Source organism: Ptychodera flava, chromosome 16 (genome assembly GCF_041260155.1).
Source record: "Ptychodera flava strain L36383 chromosome 16, AS_Pfla_20210202, whole genome shotgun sequence".
Taxonomy (NCBI): Eukaryota; Metazoa; Hemichordata; class Enteropneusta; family Ptychoderidae; genus Ptychodera; species Ptychodera flava.
The window spans coordinates 32,182,968-32,195,874 of NC_091943.1; the positions used below are offsets into that span (position 1 = coordinate 32,182,968).

At 37.8% G+C, this 12,907-nt stretch overlaps 1 protein-coding gene across 1 annotated transcript; it reads right to left on the reverse strand.

Moving 5' to 3' along the window:
* Positions 1 to 6,754: 6,754 nt before the first annotated feature.
* Positions 6,755 to 9,208, reverse strand: LOC139115024 (uncharacterized). The gene is made up of 3 exons (XM_070676934.1): positions 9,025 to 9,208; positions 7,871 to 7,960; positions 6,755 to 7,246 (listed from the first exon to the last, which is right to left on the reverse strand). Exons 1-3 carry the CDS (start codon positions 9,157 to 9,159, stop codon positions 7,106 to 7,108), a joined length of 366 nt encoding a protein of 121 aa, XP_070533035.1. The 5' UTR covers positions 9,160 to 9,208; the 3' UTR covers positions 6,755 to 7,105.
* Between the last annotated feature and the right edge of the window lie 3,699 nt (positions 9,209 to 12,907).

The following is a 12,907-nucleotide window of genomic DNA, read 5'->3' on the forward strand; positions in this document are numbered from 1 at the left end:
GAGATGTTTCATCAATTAAAGCGTGAGTGCATTCCTCACTTCAACTGGTATAATTGTGTATAAAGTGGACTATTCAAAGTTAAATTTGACATTTTTACACGCGTATTAGGTTACACTGGCCCGTGCGATTAACGTCGAACGTATTTATCTGAATTTTCTGTTCTCAGTTTGTTTATTTGAAAACTTTTTATTTTTCCGTCATTCATTAGGAACACGATGGGAACTAATTTGGGATAATTTGATTTCCATAGTTTTCAAATTTCTCAAAAATTCTAGGTAACGTATGGATGAATATTGCATATTACAAATTAATCATAAAAACAAGTGTATAATGTTAAACGAAAAGCAGGTGAGCTTACATTTGCTGATTAAACGAACATTACTTCACCATCCAATTATCCCAAATTAATTTCAACCTTGTTTAGGTTCTTTTTTGGTAATTTGGCCCGATATAATTATACCTTTTAAAGGTGCGCCAATCTGCTGAAAGAGCGTAGCCACAATACAAACTGAACTTGTACGAAAGTCAGGAATAAAAATATCGAACAACTATGATCATGACACTTGTAATTGCTATGAACCACATGGACGAAGTATAAGCTCACTACTGACAAACGTGAAACACACTACATGAGTGGCGAAAGTAGTAAAGCAATTAAACGAATTTCACACCGCTGAAGGAGAGGCTAAAGGTTGTTTCTCCCTGTTCTGCTCTCAGACCATTGGTAGCAGCAATTTTCGATAAGTTATTTAAACAAGGGTATTACGATGAAAAGTATTTGTTTGTCATTGATAACCTCCCTGTCTTTCTGTTCTACAATAGATTTTCAATAAAATACTGGTTATTTTTTATATCCGACTAAAATTTACTCAAATTTTCCTAAAATGCTATTTATATATGGTATATGTAAACAAGGTTGGAACTAATGTTGGATAATCGGACCTTCATATTTTTCAAATTTCACAAAAATGTTAGGTGCCCTATAGCTGAATGTCACAATATTACAAATTACTCAAAAATAACCAAGTGTGTAACGTAAAAAGAAAAAGAGATGAGCTTACATTTGCAGATTTTAAAGCCATTACTTCACATACAATTATCGCAAATTAGTTCCAATCGTGTTTGTAGCGTTCTTGTCGAGGCTTATGTCTGTCTGTCTTTTTCAGAGTGTGTGGTTTATTTGTACTGAGTAAATCAACTACGTACACAGTTTTTTCTTAAATTTCGTTTTTTAGCAATTAGTGAGTAATTCGCGTGACTCAGAATAATTTTCCATGTATTGTGGCTTTCGTGCTTTTTCCATATGTGCTATTAACAAAGAAGTAATATGATTGGAATACCTTGTCCACAGTGCACTATTCGTCAGACTAAAAATACAAGATGTTACTGTTTACAGTGTTTATTTTGTTGACCGTCTCAGTGACGAGGCTAGACAATCTTGACATGAACGATTCAAGCAAACCCTCTTTAATTATTATGATTGGAGATTTATGATTACAGCATTAGTTCAGCTGGTAAAACATCTGAAATATATTTTGGAATCACAGATTTAAAATAGGAATTACCAGTGCTATGCGCAGCTGGCACGAGAGAGTGCCAGTCGCTCGATATTTACTTTCATTTAATTATTCCCTGTATATGATGATAAATGAAATTTTAATTTACTTTTGAAATAATAATGTCAATATTGCTGGGATTATATCTAGTTGCGATCACACCTTGATCAGTCACATCTATTATATTTGGAAAAATCTTATGTACCAATTAAATAGAGTCACTCTTATCATCATCGCATTTTTGGAGGCAAGGTCACCAGGTAACTGAAGTTTTGGGTAATTTTTCATCAGAACTTATTTACCCTCAAACGGCTTATACACGACTTAACAAAATGATCTGTGGACACATTCAATCAAATGCTAGGGATCATTGGTGCTTCATCCCACCTTAAAATTTATGTCTCACACATTAACTTGGTAAGTGTTCCCTTAACTGTGGCCTGTACTGTTGTCATGTATAGGTATTGATATTTTAAACCTTGAATGTGCTGTTCTCCCTCCATCAAGGAGTTTCAGCTACTATGCTAGCTATGGGCCCATAGCTTGTAAGCGACCGGCAGTTCTAAAGGCTTTTATATGAGAAAAGGGCAATTAAAGGCGTAAGCGATGGTGAAACTCGCAAATGTTACACAAAACAATAATTTGAGCATAGCTAAGGAAACAGATTACCTCAATTCAGAGAAAATTAGTACTCAAATGTGACAACCCCTTTATAGTAGTGTCGATTACATTGACGTGACAAGAGGTTGCTATTTCTTGAATTTACACTGCCATATATATGCCACAATATATATATATATATATATATATATATATATATATATATATATATATATATATATATATATATATATATATATATATATATATATATATATAAAACAACAACTACAAACAAGGAACAGTCTTGAATAATGTCAAGATATGATATTTTGGATGAAGGGACTGCAGGAATTGAAATCAATGGTTATCTGTTGTTATAACGCGCCACATGCTCATTCCGTGTCACGAAGTGACGACAAAGGGTATGTTTTGTAAAGCTATTTTCTTAAGGAAATAGCGTTGGCCTAATTTAGAAAAGTGCCCGGTCACGTGACCGTAGTGTCGTCTGCAGTTATAAAATAATGGCGGGTGGCTAAACGTGATGTGCGCCCGGAATGAGCGACGAGCCTCTCTCCAAAACAGATAGATTTTCCATTCCAACAGCGTAGGAACTTGAACAGCTCATCGACGAAAACGATTCAAGTACAACCAAGGATGTTGCTAAGTATTTTTAGAACATTTTCGAAGAAAGTTACACCATACTGTAACCGCTGTGGAAATATCGCCTGGTAAACTTGTCACAATGGATTGTTGCGGTGCAAAATATCAAAACACATTAAAAATTTTAACATAATACAACATGAGCGTGTGGTGTGTTTCATTAAGAAAACACATACAACCTGGTCTTTATTCGGGCTATAACGCCCGTTTTTTTTTACCCCCTCGTGGCAGTGTATTACCAGAAACTCATCGCTTTACCCCTCGGTCTACTGCCTCGGGGAATATCGATGTGTTTCTGGTAACATAGGGCCCCTCGAAACGGGCGCTACAGCCCTCATGACCAGGTAATAGGTGTTTACTATGTTGCCATGTTGTTTTATTGGGTATCATTCACGCGGGATTGAGAGAGAGAGAGAGAGGAGAGAGGAGAGAGAGAGAGAGAGAGAGAGAGAGAGAGAGAGAGAGAGAGAGAGAGAGAGAGCGAGAGAGAGAGAGATACATCTTATACAATGGCCCTCTGTACATATATAGGGTACCACCTTTATATTGTCGGATTGAAGTGACTCTTAACATCACCATGTCACAGTCAACTAAATGTTCATTTTTGCAAAGAAGTTACTTTGTCTTCATGGGAAATCGTCAAAATGAACACTTGTGAAAAAACTTTAGTTAGATGTTGTAGTAACAGTAGTACTTGTCTGCATCTTCGCCAACGATACTGTACATGTTACAGTGGTTAGAATGGTGACGACAGGTCGGAACGGATCCAAGAAAAGCTACCGATAAACTCATCCGGGCATTCTATTTCCTGATACGATGGAGGACAAATCCACATAGTTTGTTCATTGAATGAAAACTGTGATGTCCGAGCGTCTACGAACATACAGGCTCCATTAAACAATCATGGAACTCTACAAAAGTCGCTTTACGCTTAGGTGTTTAAACTGTTTAAGAGTGAATGTATTCATGGCGGAATGCAGAGTTTAAATCATTTCACTGTAAATAAATTAAATCAACACTGAACACTTTTGTATAAATATGTTGATTTATCTCTAGGATAAAGAATGAGGATAATTGCTATACGCTCTAAAATTTATTCATTATGGATAAGACCTATACTTTGACTGGAGGCATAATAGTATCAAGTGAAATGTACTAAAGCTATCATGCAATTGTATTTTTTCAATTCAATCAATGACACAACATCCAACCACACTTACAAATAATCTGCGGATTTGTCCCCACCTGCTCTGTCTAAGATATGATATGCACATATGAAATGTAAACAGGGTAAACTTTAAGCAGCCATCTTCGTTCAGTGTCAGTAACATAGATAATACGGATACAAACATTACCACTTTGAAGTTGAACTAACAAAGAAATTTATTTCCTTCTATAAGATAAAGAGTTAATTGTTCGTACCTACCTCACAATCGCCTGATATAACTCCGTTTTCGTAGGCTGCCACTTCACATCGATTACAGAAATCTAACAGCTCGTCCCCAGCACCATCACCCTACAGTAAATGAAGATAAAATTAAATGTTTAGCTAGGTACACATCATACAATACCGACTTTTTTGATATCGTATGCAGAACTGATATTTTCGGAAGAAATCTTCACCAAAGATCTTACTACATTCTTTCCCCTTGAACGATTATTTAGTAATTGACGTGATTGCTACGATTTTTAAAGAGGATTTCACATAGCCTGGTTATTACTTTCACCCTGTAAACAAAACCCGCAGTGTTCAGGAGTTACCGTATATGAAGATGCTGCCATTTACTTTGAGTCTGATTGATGGTAACAAACCAAAGGTATTCTGTTCTCCCTTTCGCGATATGTATTAATATTCCAGATTAAAAAAAATATGAGCTATTTTCAGATCCTATTTTTTTTGCATTTCATTTTGTTCATTCGATTACTGAATGTTCTGCCCTAATTGGGTATTCTAATGGAAAAGCAATGACCATTTGAACAATTTCAGCATCGGCAAGGATTGCAACTCGCAACCTACGAAACAAAATCGCATATATCAAAGAGGTCGACATCGAAAACTTTTCGATTTTACATCCAAACTTCTACTGTAGGTTGTTACAATAACCAAACTAAGCTGCTGCCTTTTACCACGACCTTTCTACATAGTTTGATTTAATCCACACATATGCATACATGCTAATAAACACTACAAACACACAAATCAATGTATCTGAATTCCACCAAACTCGTCCTACATTTGTTTGATTTTCTTTATATTTACTCAATCACCTTGATGGGCCTCTACAAAAAAGTAGACCAAAACAAGTATTTTAAAAGTTTCAGGTTGAGAATATGTGTCCCCTAGGCGCATTGTACCCTAATATCGTTGCGCCTCTAGTATCATGTTCACATAACAATATTCGGGTTGGCATTGGTTCAAATGCATACCATACGTTTTTCAAATGAATACAAATCTTTCGAAGCATGTCAAGTTGCAAATTAGTAAGAAATCATCTGTAATGTGTTCATCCAATTTAAAAGCCATGTCAGGTTATTAAATTCCAGTTTTCTAAGATACTTGCTCGTAAAATATTTACATACCATGCTTAATCCCTTGCCAAGAATCCCTTCTGGCAAATCAAACCATTTGTAATTTTCGCCAGAACTTTTGGCACAAAACAGTGTCGACATATTATTGGCAACATCAACAAGACCTTCTTGGATGTTTTGTACCATGTCCAGTAGATCCAACGGACACGATGGTAGAATCTCACAATTGTCTGCGTATTCCCTTCCGTCTTCATCTACTCTTAGTCTGCACTTGCTACAAAGTGGTTCATCGTCACCACGAACGTGTGCCAATAACATGATGGAGACTGAGATAACTGCGAATCGGCAGAGCAAAACCTAGTAAAGAAAAGATGTTCAATTTTACACCATAAAACTGTACATCGTTAGTATCAGGCTAATTTGTTTGTTACGAAATCAATGCACTGAAAGAAGTACTCAATAGATTTTTAATGAGGAAATTGAATTGTTTTAAAACAATTGGTTATTTTCGTATGATAACTCAAAAAATTACTGACGACGCACATCATTGCATTTGAAGTTCTTCGGTAACATTTCGCAATTTATTTTTTGCTATGACTTTTTTGTTATCGAGATTTTATTTTTCGTAATCCATTGTCGATTATTTGCTTCCTGATAAATAAATATTATGACACAAAAGCGTTTCAGTATATATATATATATATATATATATATATATATATATATATATATATATATATATAAAAACAACAACTACAAACAAGGAACAGTCTTGAATAATGTCAAGATATGATATTTGGATGAAGGGACTGCAGGAATTGAAATCAATGGTTATCTGTTGTTATAACGCGCCACATGCTCATTCCGTGTCACGAAGTGACGACAAAGGGTATGTTTTGTAAAGCTATTTTCTTAAGGAAATAGCGTTGGCCTAATTAGAAAAGTGCCGGTCACGTGACCGTAGTGTCGTCTGCAGTTATAAAACAATGGCGGGTGGCTAAACGTGATGTGCACCCGGAATGAGCGACGAGCCTCTCTCCAAAACAGATAGATTTTCCATTCCAACAGCGTAGGAACTTGAACAGCTCATCGACGAAAACGATTCAAGTACAACCAAGGATGTTGCTAAGTATTTTTAGAACATTTTCGAAGAAAGTTACACCATACTGTAACCGCTGTGGAAATATCGCCTGGTAAACTTGTCACAATGGATTGTTGCGGTGCAAAATATCAAAACACATTAAAAATTTTAACATAATACAACATGAGCGTGTGGTGTGTTTCATTAAGAAAACACATACAACCTGGTCTTTATTCGGGCTATAACGCCCGTTTTTTACCCCTCGTGGCCGTGTATTACCAGAAACTCATCGCTTTACCCCTCGGTCTACTGCCTCGGGGAATAGCGATGTGTTTCTGGTAACATAGGGCCCCTCGAAACGGGCGCTACAGCCCTCATGACCAGGTAATAGGTGTTTACTATGTTGCCATGTTGTTTTATTGGGTATCATTCACGCGGGATTGAGAGAGAGAGAGAGAGAGAGAGAGAGAGAGAGAGAGAGAGAGAGAGAGAGAGAGAGATCTACATCTTATACAATGGCCCTCTGTACATATATAGGGTACCACCTTTATATTGTCGGATTGAAGTGACTCTTAACATCACCATGTCACAGTCAACTAAATGTTCATTTTTGCAAAGAAGTTACTTTGTCTTCATGGGAAATCGTCAAAATGAACACTTGTGAAAAAACTTTAGTTAGATGTTGTAGTAACAGTAGTACTTGTCTGCATCTTCGCCAACGATACTTGTACATGTTACAGCGGGTAGAATGGCGACGACAGGTCGGAACGGATCCCAAGAAAAGCTACCGATAAACTCATCCGGGCATTCTATTTCCTGATACGATAGGATAACAAACAGGAAGACATAGTTTGTTCATTGAATGAAAACTGTGATGTCCGAGCGTCTACGAACATACAGGCTCCATTAAACAATCATGGAACTCTACAAAAGTCGCTTTACGCTTAGGTGTTTAAACTGTTTAAGAGTGAATGTATTCATGGCGGAATGCAGAGTTTAAATCATTTCACTGTAAATAAATTAAATCAACACTGAACACTTTTGTATAAATATGTTGATTTATCTCTAGGATAAAGAATGAGGATAATTGCTATACGCTCTAAAATTTATCTCATTATGGATAAGACCTATACTTTGACTGGAGGCATAATAGTATCAAGTGAAATGTACTAAAGCTATCATGCAATTGTATTTTTTCAATTCAATCAATGACACAACATCCAACCACACTTACAAATAATCTGCGGATTTGTCCCCACCTGCTCTGTCTAAGATATGATATGCACATATGAAATGTAAACAGGGTAAACTTTAAGCAGCCATCTTCGTTCAGTGTCAGTAACATAGATAATACGGATACAAACATTACCACTTTGAAGTTGAACTAACAAAGAAATTTATTTCCTTCTATAAGATAAAGAGTTAATTGTTCGTACCTACCTCACAATCGCCTGATATAACTCCGTTTTCGTAGGCTGCCACTTCACATCGATTACAGAAATCTAACAGCTCGTCCCCAGCACCATCACCCTACAGTAAATGAAGATAAAATTAAATGTTTAGCTAGGTACACATCATACAATACCGACTTTTTGATATCGTATGCAGAACTGATATTTTCGGAAGAAATCTTCACCAAAGATCTTACTACATTCTTTCCCTTGAACGATTATTTAGTAATTGACGTGATTGCTACGATTTTTAAAGAGGATTTCACATAGCCTGGTTATTACTTTCACCCTGTAAACAAAACCCGCAGTGTTCAGGAGTTACCGTATATGAAGATGCTGCCATTTACTTTGAGTCTGATTGATGGTACTAAACCAAAGGTATTCTGTTCTTCCTTTCGCGATATGTATTAATATTCCAGATTAAAAAAAAATATGAGCTATTTTCAGATCCTATTTTTTTGCATTTCATTTTGTTCATTCGATTACTGAATGTTCTGCCCTAATTGGGTATTCTAATGGAAAAGCAATGACCATTTGAACAATTTCAGCATCGGCAAGGATTGCAACTCGCAACCTACGAAACAAAATCGCATATATCAAAGAGGTCGACATCGAAAACTTTTCGATTTTACATCCAAACTTCTACTGTAGGTTGTTACAATAACCAAACTAAGCTGCTGCCTTTTACCACGACCTTTCTACATAGTTTGATTTAATCCACACATATGCATACATGCTAATAAACACTACAAACACACAAATCAATGTATCTGAATTCCACCAAACTCGTCCTACATTTGTTTGATTTTCTTTATATTTACTCAATCACCTTGATGGGCCTCTACAAAAAAAGTAGACCAAAACAAGTATTTTAAAAGTTTCAGGTTGAGAATATGTGTCCCCTAGGCGCATTGTACCCTAATATCGTTGCGCCTCTAGTATCAATGTTCACATAACTATATTCGGGTTGGCATTGGTTCAAATGCATACCATACGTTTTTCAAATGAATACAAATCTTTCGAAGCATGTCAAGTTGCAAATTAGTAAGAAATCATCTGTAATGTGTTCATCCAATTTAAAAGCCATGTCAGGTTATTAAATTCCAGTTTTCTAAGATACTTGCTCGTAAAATATTTACATACCATGCTTAATCCCTTGCCAAGAATCCCTTCTGGCAAATCAAACCATTTGTAATTTTCGCCAGAACTTTTGGCACAAAACAGTGTCGACATATTATTGGCAACATCAACAAGACCTTCTTGGATGTTTTGTACCATGTCCAGTAGATCCAACGGACACGATGGTAGAATCTCACAATTGTCTGCGTATTCCTTCCGTCTTCATCTACTCTTAGTCTGCACTTGCTACAAAGTGGTTCATCGTCACCACGAACGTGTGCCAATAACATGATGGAGACTGAGATAACTGCGAATCGGCAGAGCAAAACCTAGTAAAGAAAAGATGTTCAATTTTACACCATAAAACTGTACATCGTTAGTATCAGGCTAATTTGTTTGTTACGAAATCAATGCACTGAAAGAAGTACTCAATAGATTTTTAATGAGGAAATTGAATTGTTTTAAAACAATTGGTTATTTTCGTATGATAACTCAAAAAATTACTGACGACGCACATCATTGCATTTGAAGTTCTCGGTAACATTTCGCAATTTATTTTTTGCTATGACTTTTTGTTATCGAGATTTTATTTTTCGTAATCCATTGTCGATTATTTGCTTCCTGATAAATAAATATTATGACACAAAAGCGTTTCAGTATATATATATATATATATATATATATATATATATATATATATATATATATATATATATATATATATGCAGTACATGATATTTGCGTCTACAAAAATCAAATCCCATTGAAGCCATACATAGTGGAATTAAAGGATGGAAGGAAACAATTGGCACTCATGTGTAGCCAACAAGCTCGAGGGGAGTGGCAATACCAGAGTGTACACCATCTTCAAAATGGTCTCTCGCCAACGAACTTGCATACAGACTGGCCTGTTGCATTTTTTGTCTTTTCTTACGTAACATATAGGAAGCTTTACTATTGTCCATACTGACAAGTTTGCTGAAAGCATCTAGAAGAATAACAACATATCTCTTTCGTGACTTTAAGAACGCGCCTCTGGGACAGATATTCGAACTTTTACAATTCTGATATACCACTTGTGGGTTTTCATTTTAATGCTCTTGGTGTACAAAAACTATTCACAGGTTTAGTTTTTCGAAAATCGAAAATCTTATTTTCTTCTCTAAAGAGTTAACACAGTGATGCGGCTATTGTGGATTTTAAGTATCGGTAAATCTTGGGTTATTTGTTTCTGTAGTACCAAAATTTGCACGGTGACACCCGATTTTTATTCTTAATTTAGTAAGAGAATGGCTGGAAACTTTCATTAAGGAAAGTTTGAGCAAAAGTTTAAATCTTTCAGTTTCGATGCGCATAATACCTTAAGTACAGCTTGTTCGTTGACGTACGAACGAATTCGCGCCCCGGCTAGGGTCCCTCATTGGTACTGACTCTTTCACAAAGTCTGTGCAATACCCAGTGAATGGCACTAAGTTGTACCAACATGGCAATTCTATTCACAGTCCCTCGTGGGCTATTCAGCTCCGGGACTATTCGCCCCATAGACGAGTGTACAGAAGCGAGAAACAACCCAAGTTGAGGTGTTTCTCGCTTCTTTACACTCGTCTATGGGGCGAATAGTCCCAGAGCTGAATAGCCCACCAAACGACTGTGTTCTATTGGACAGAAATTGATAATCTTTACGGCCCTGATACGGGTTTTGCGGATCGAGGTTGTACGGCGGAAGGGCCCGAGCGTGCGAGGGCCCGTACGCCGTACGACCGAGGTCCGCAAAATCCGTATCAGGGCCGTAAAGGTTTTATCATATACCTTATTATTACTGAATATCCAGGAAAATTATTTATTTTTTCAATCTCTTATGGCTAAATTGAGCGGTTTTTTTTTTCATTTTTATGGCGAAATTAGCCGTGACATCGTCATTCCATCGGCGAAAGCCCAAGCCAAATCACTTTGCGCATTGATATAAGTATGATGTAATCTATTTACAGCTGTCATCGCAAACTCATTCAAAAAGTGCAGAGACCTTTGTTAAAGTTACACAAATCCGAACGTTTAATAAACTTTTCAAAGTGAACATTAGTGCTGACAATTAAATTTTCTAATGATTGAAACGACTGAATGAGCACGGCAACGTACAATCGAAATAGACTTGAAGTTGAAAAACAAGAACGCAACGACACGGACGTGCAACGTCAGCAAAAACATCAAAAATCGAAAAACAAATGCAACAGTCAACAGACTGAATCACTGACTATCACTGTCAGATTCGATGACAAATGGACGGCTTCTCTTGACTTTCGGTGCGAGCGTGATGTTAAATGTACAGTTATTCATTATCGTATGTGCATGGGCGAGCGCGTTTTCTGTCTTCGGTTGCAGCGGGGAGAGTGGTCTTTTCGCGATCGGTGAATTTGCGATGGGTTTCGCCGGGCACTCCGTCTTCACGCCTGTCACCGTGGCAGGCTCAGAACTGTACCTCTGCTGATTGGCGACATCTGTCAGAATGCCTGAAATACGGCGGTGGTCATCGATGGAGACGGTGTCATAATGCTGGAGACTCGACACATTTTTATGGCCAGTGATCTTGATGATCTGCTGAGGCGGAACGCCGGCTTTGCTCAGGGTTTGCACTGTTGTTTTGCGAACGGAGTGGTTTGTTTTGCGTCCAGCAAATGACATAGATTTTGCAGCCCGTTGCATGAAAGATCCAAGCTTGTTTTTACCCATCGGTCGCGGATAAAACCATAGCAAGGAGTTGATCTTATGAGACGGGATCGGTTGAAGGTAAAACGGACTATCATCGTTGCACGCGTCAATGGGTCTCCGATTGATGAACTCGCGGTAGATCGAAATCGGGTCACGGTCACTTCCGGGAGCTTCAAACACGCGAGGGGGGACGGAGCGACAATCCATATACTTTCCGTTTCTAGTCTTCGTGTCACGCTCGCGAAATTCTAGGAACAAGTGTCCGGAGTTGTCTCTCTGTAGTTTTATATCGCCGAAGGTCAGTTTTTTATGTTCGTCGCGACCGCGGAGTCCAAAGTTCTTCGTAAAGATATACCACAGCGTGAAGATGATAGTTTCACCGTCCTTCTTTCCAAGAACGCCAGACTTCCACATTGCATTTTCTTCCTCGGGAGAAATTGCCTCAGATGCTTGAGGCTTTCCGCCCATCCCACGCTTCTTGAGTTGCATCCGCTTTTGCCTTCAATGCTTCGTTAGCTAGGTCGAATTGCTTATCATTTAGAGAAACGCCGTATCGCTTTTCCGAAACATACCTCTCAATGCTGTGTTTCACTGCCGAGATCGAATCAGGCTCGTAGTCGCTCCCATCGTCTTTCTTCATATTGATGAAAAACGCCGCTAGGTATTCATTCAGGGCAGTTGCTGGGATGTCAGACAGCTCACGATGGTCATCATACCGAGTCTCGATAAACCGTCGTACTTTGTTTACATCTCTCTCGGTCGTTCTTACGGTACTGACCTTTCGCTGAGATTTTATGAAATTGTTCACGGAATCCATGTCTTCGTTTCCTATGGCGGATGCGCAGGTGTTTGTCGTTTCAGAGCCATCATCGATATCACCGAACAAGATACTGTTTAGATTTTCTGCGGGAATTTCCTGCAACCACTGCATTATTTCATCAGCTTGTGCCATGGTGTTTTGATCAGCACTGAGAACTGAAGAACGCTGACGACAATTTTTGAATCTCGCGCTGATTTGTTTACAAGTTGGGAAATGTACAAATAGCAACGCGCATAGCAACCACACTGAAAGTAGTTCAGGACTGCGCGTGAATGTCCATATTTAGACAAAGTGTGCCGGTCCGTGATACAGCAACTTATTACGCACCTGTAAGAGCGCCTTTTCCCATAGGTTTACATGGGTACGTGAATCTAGGTATAT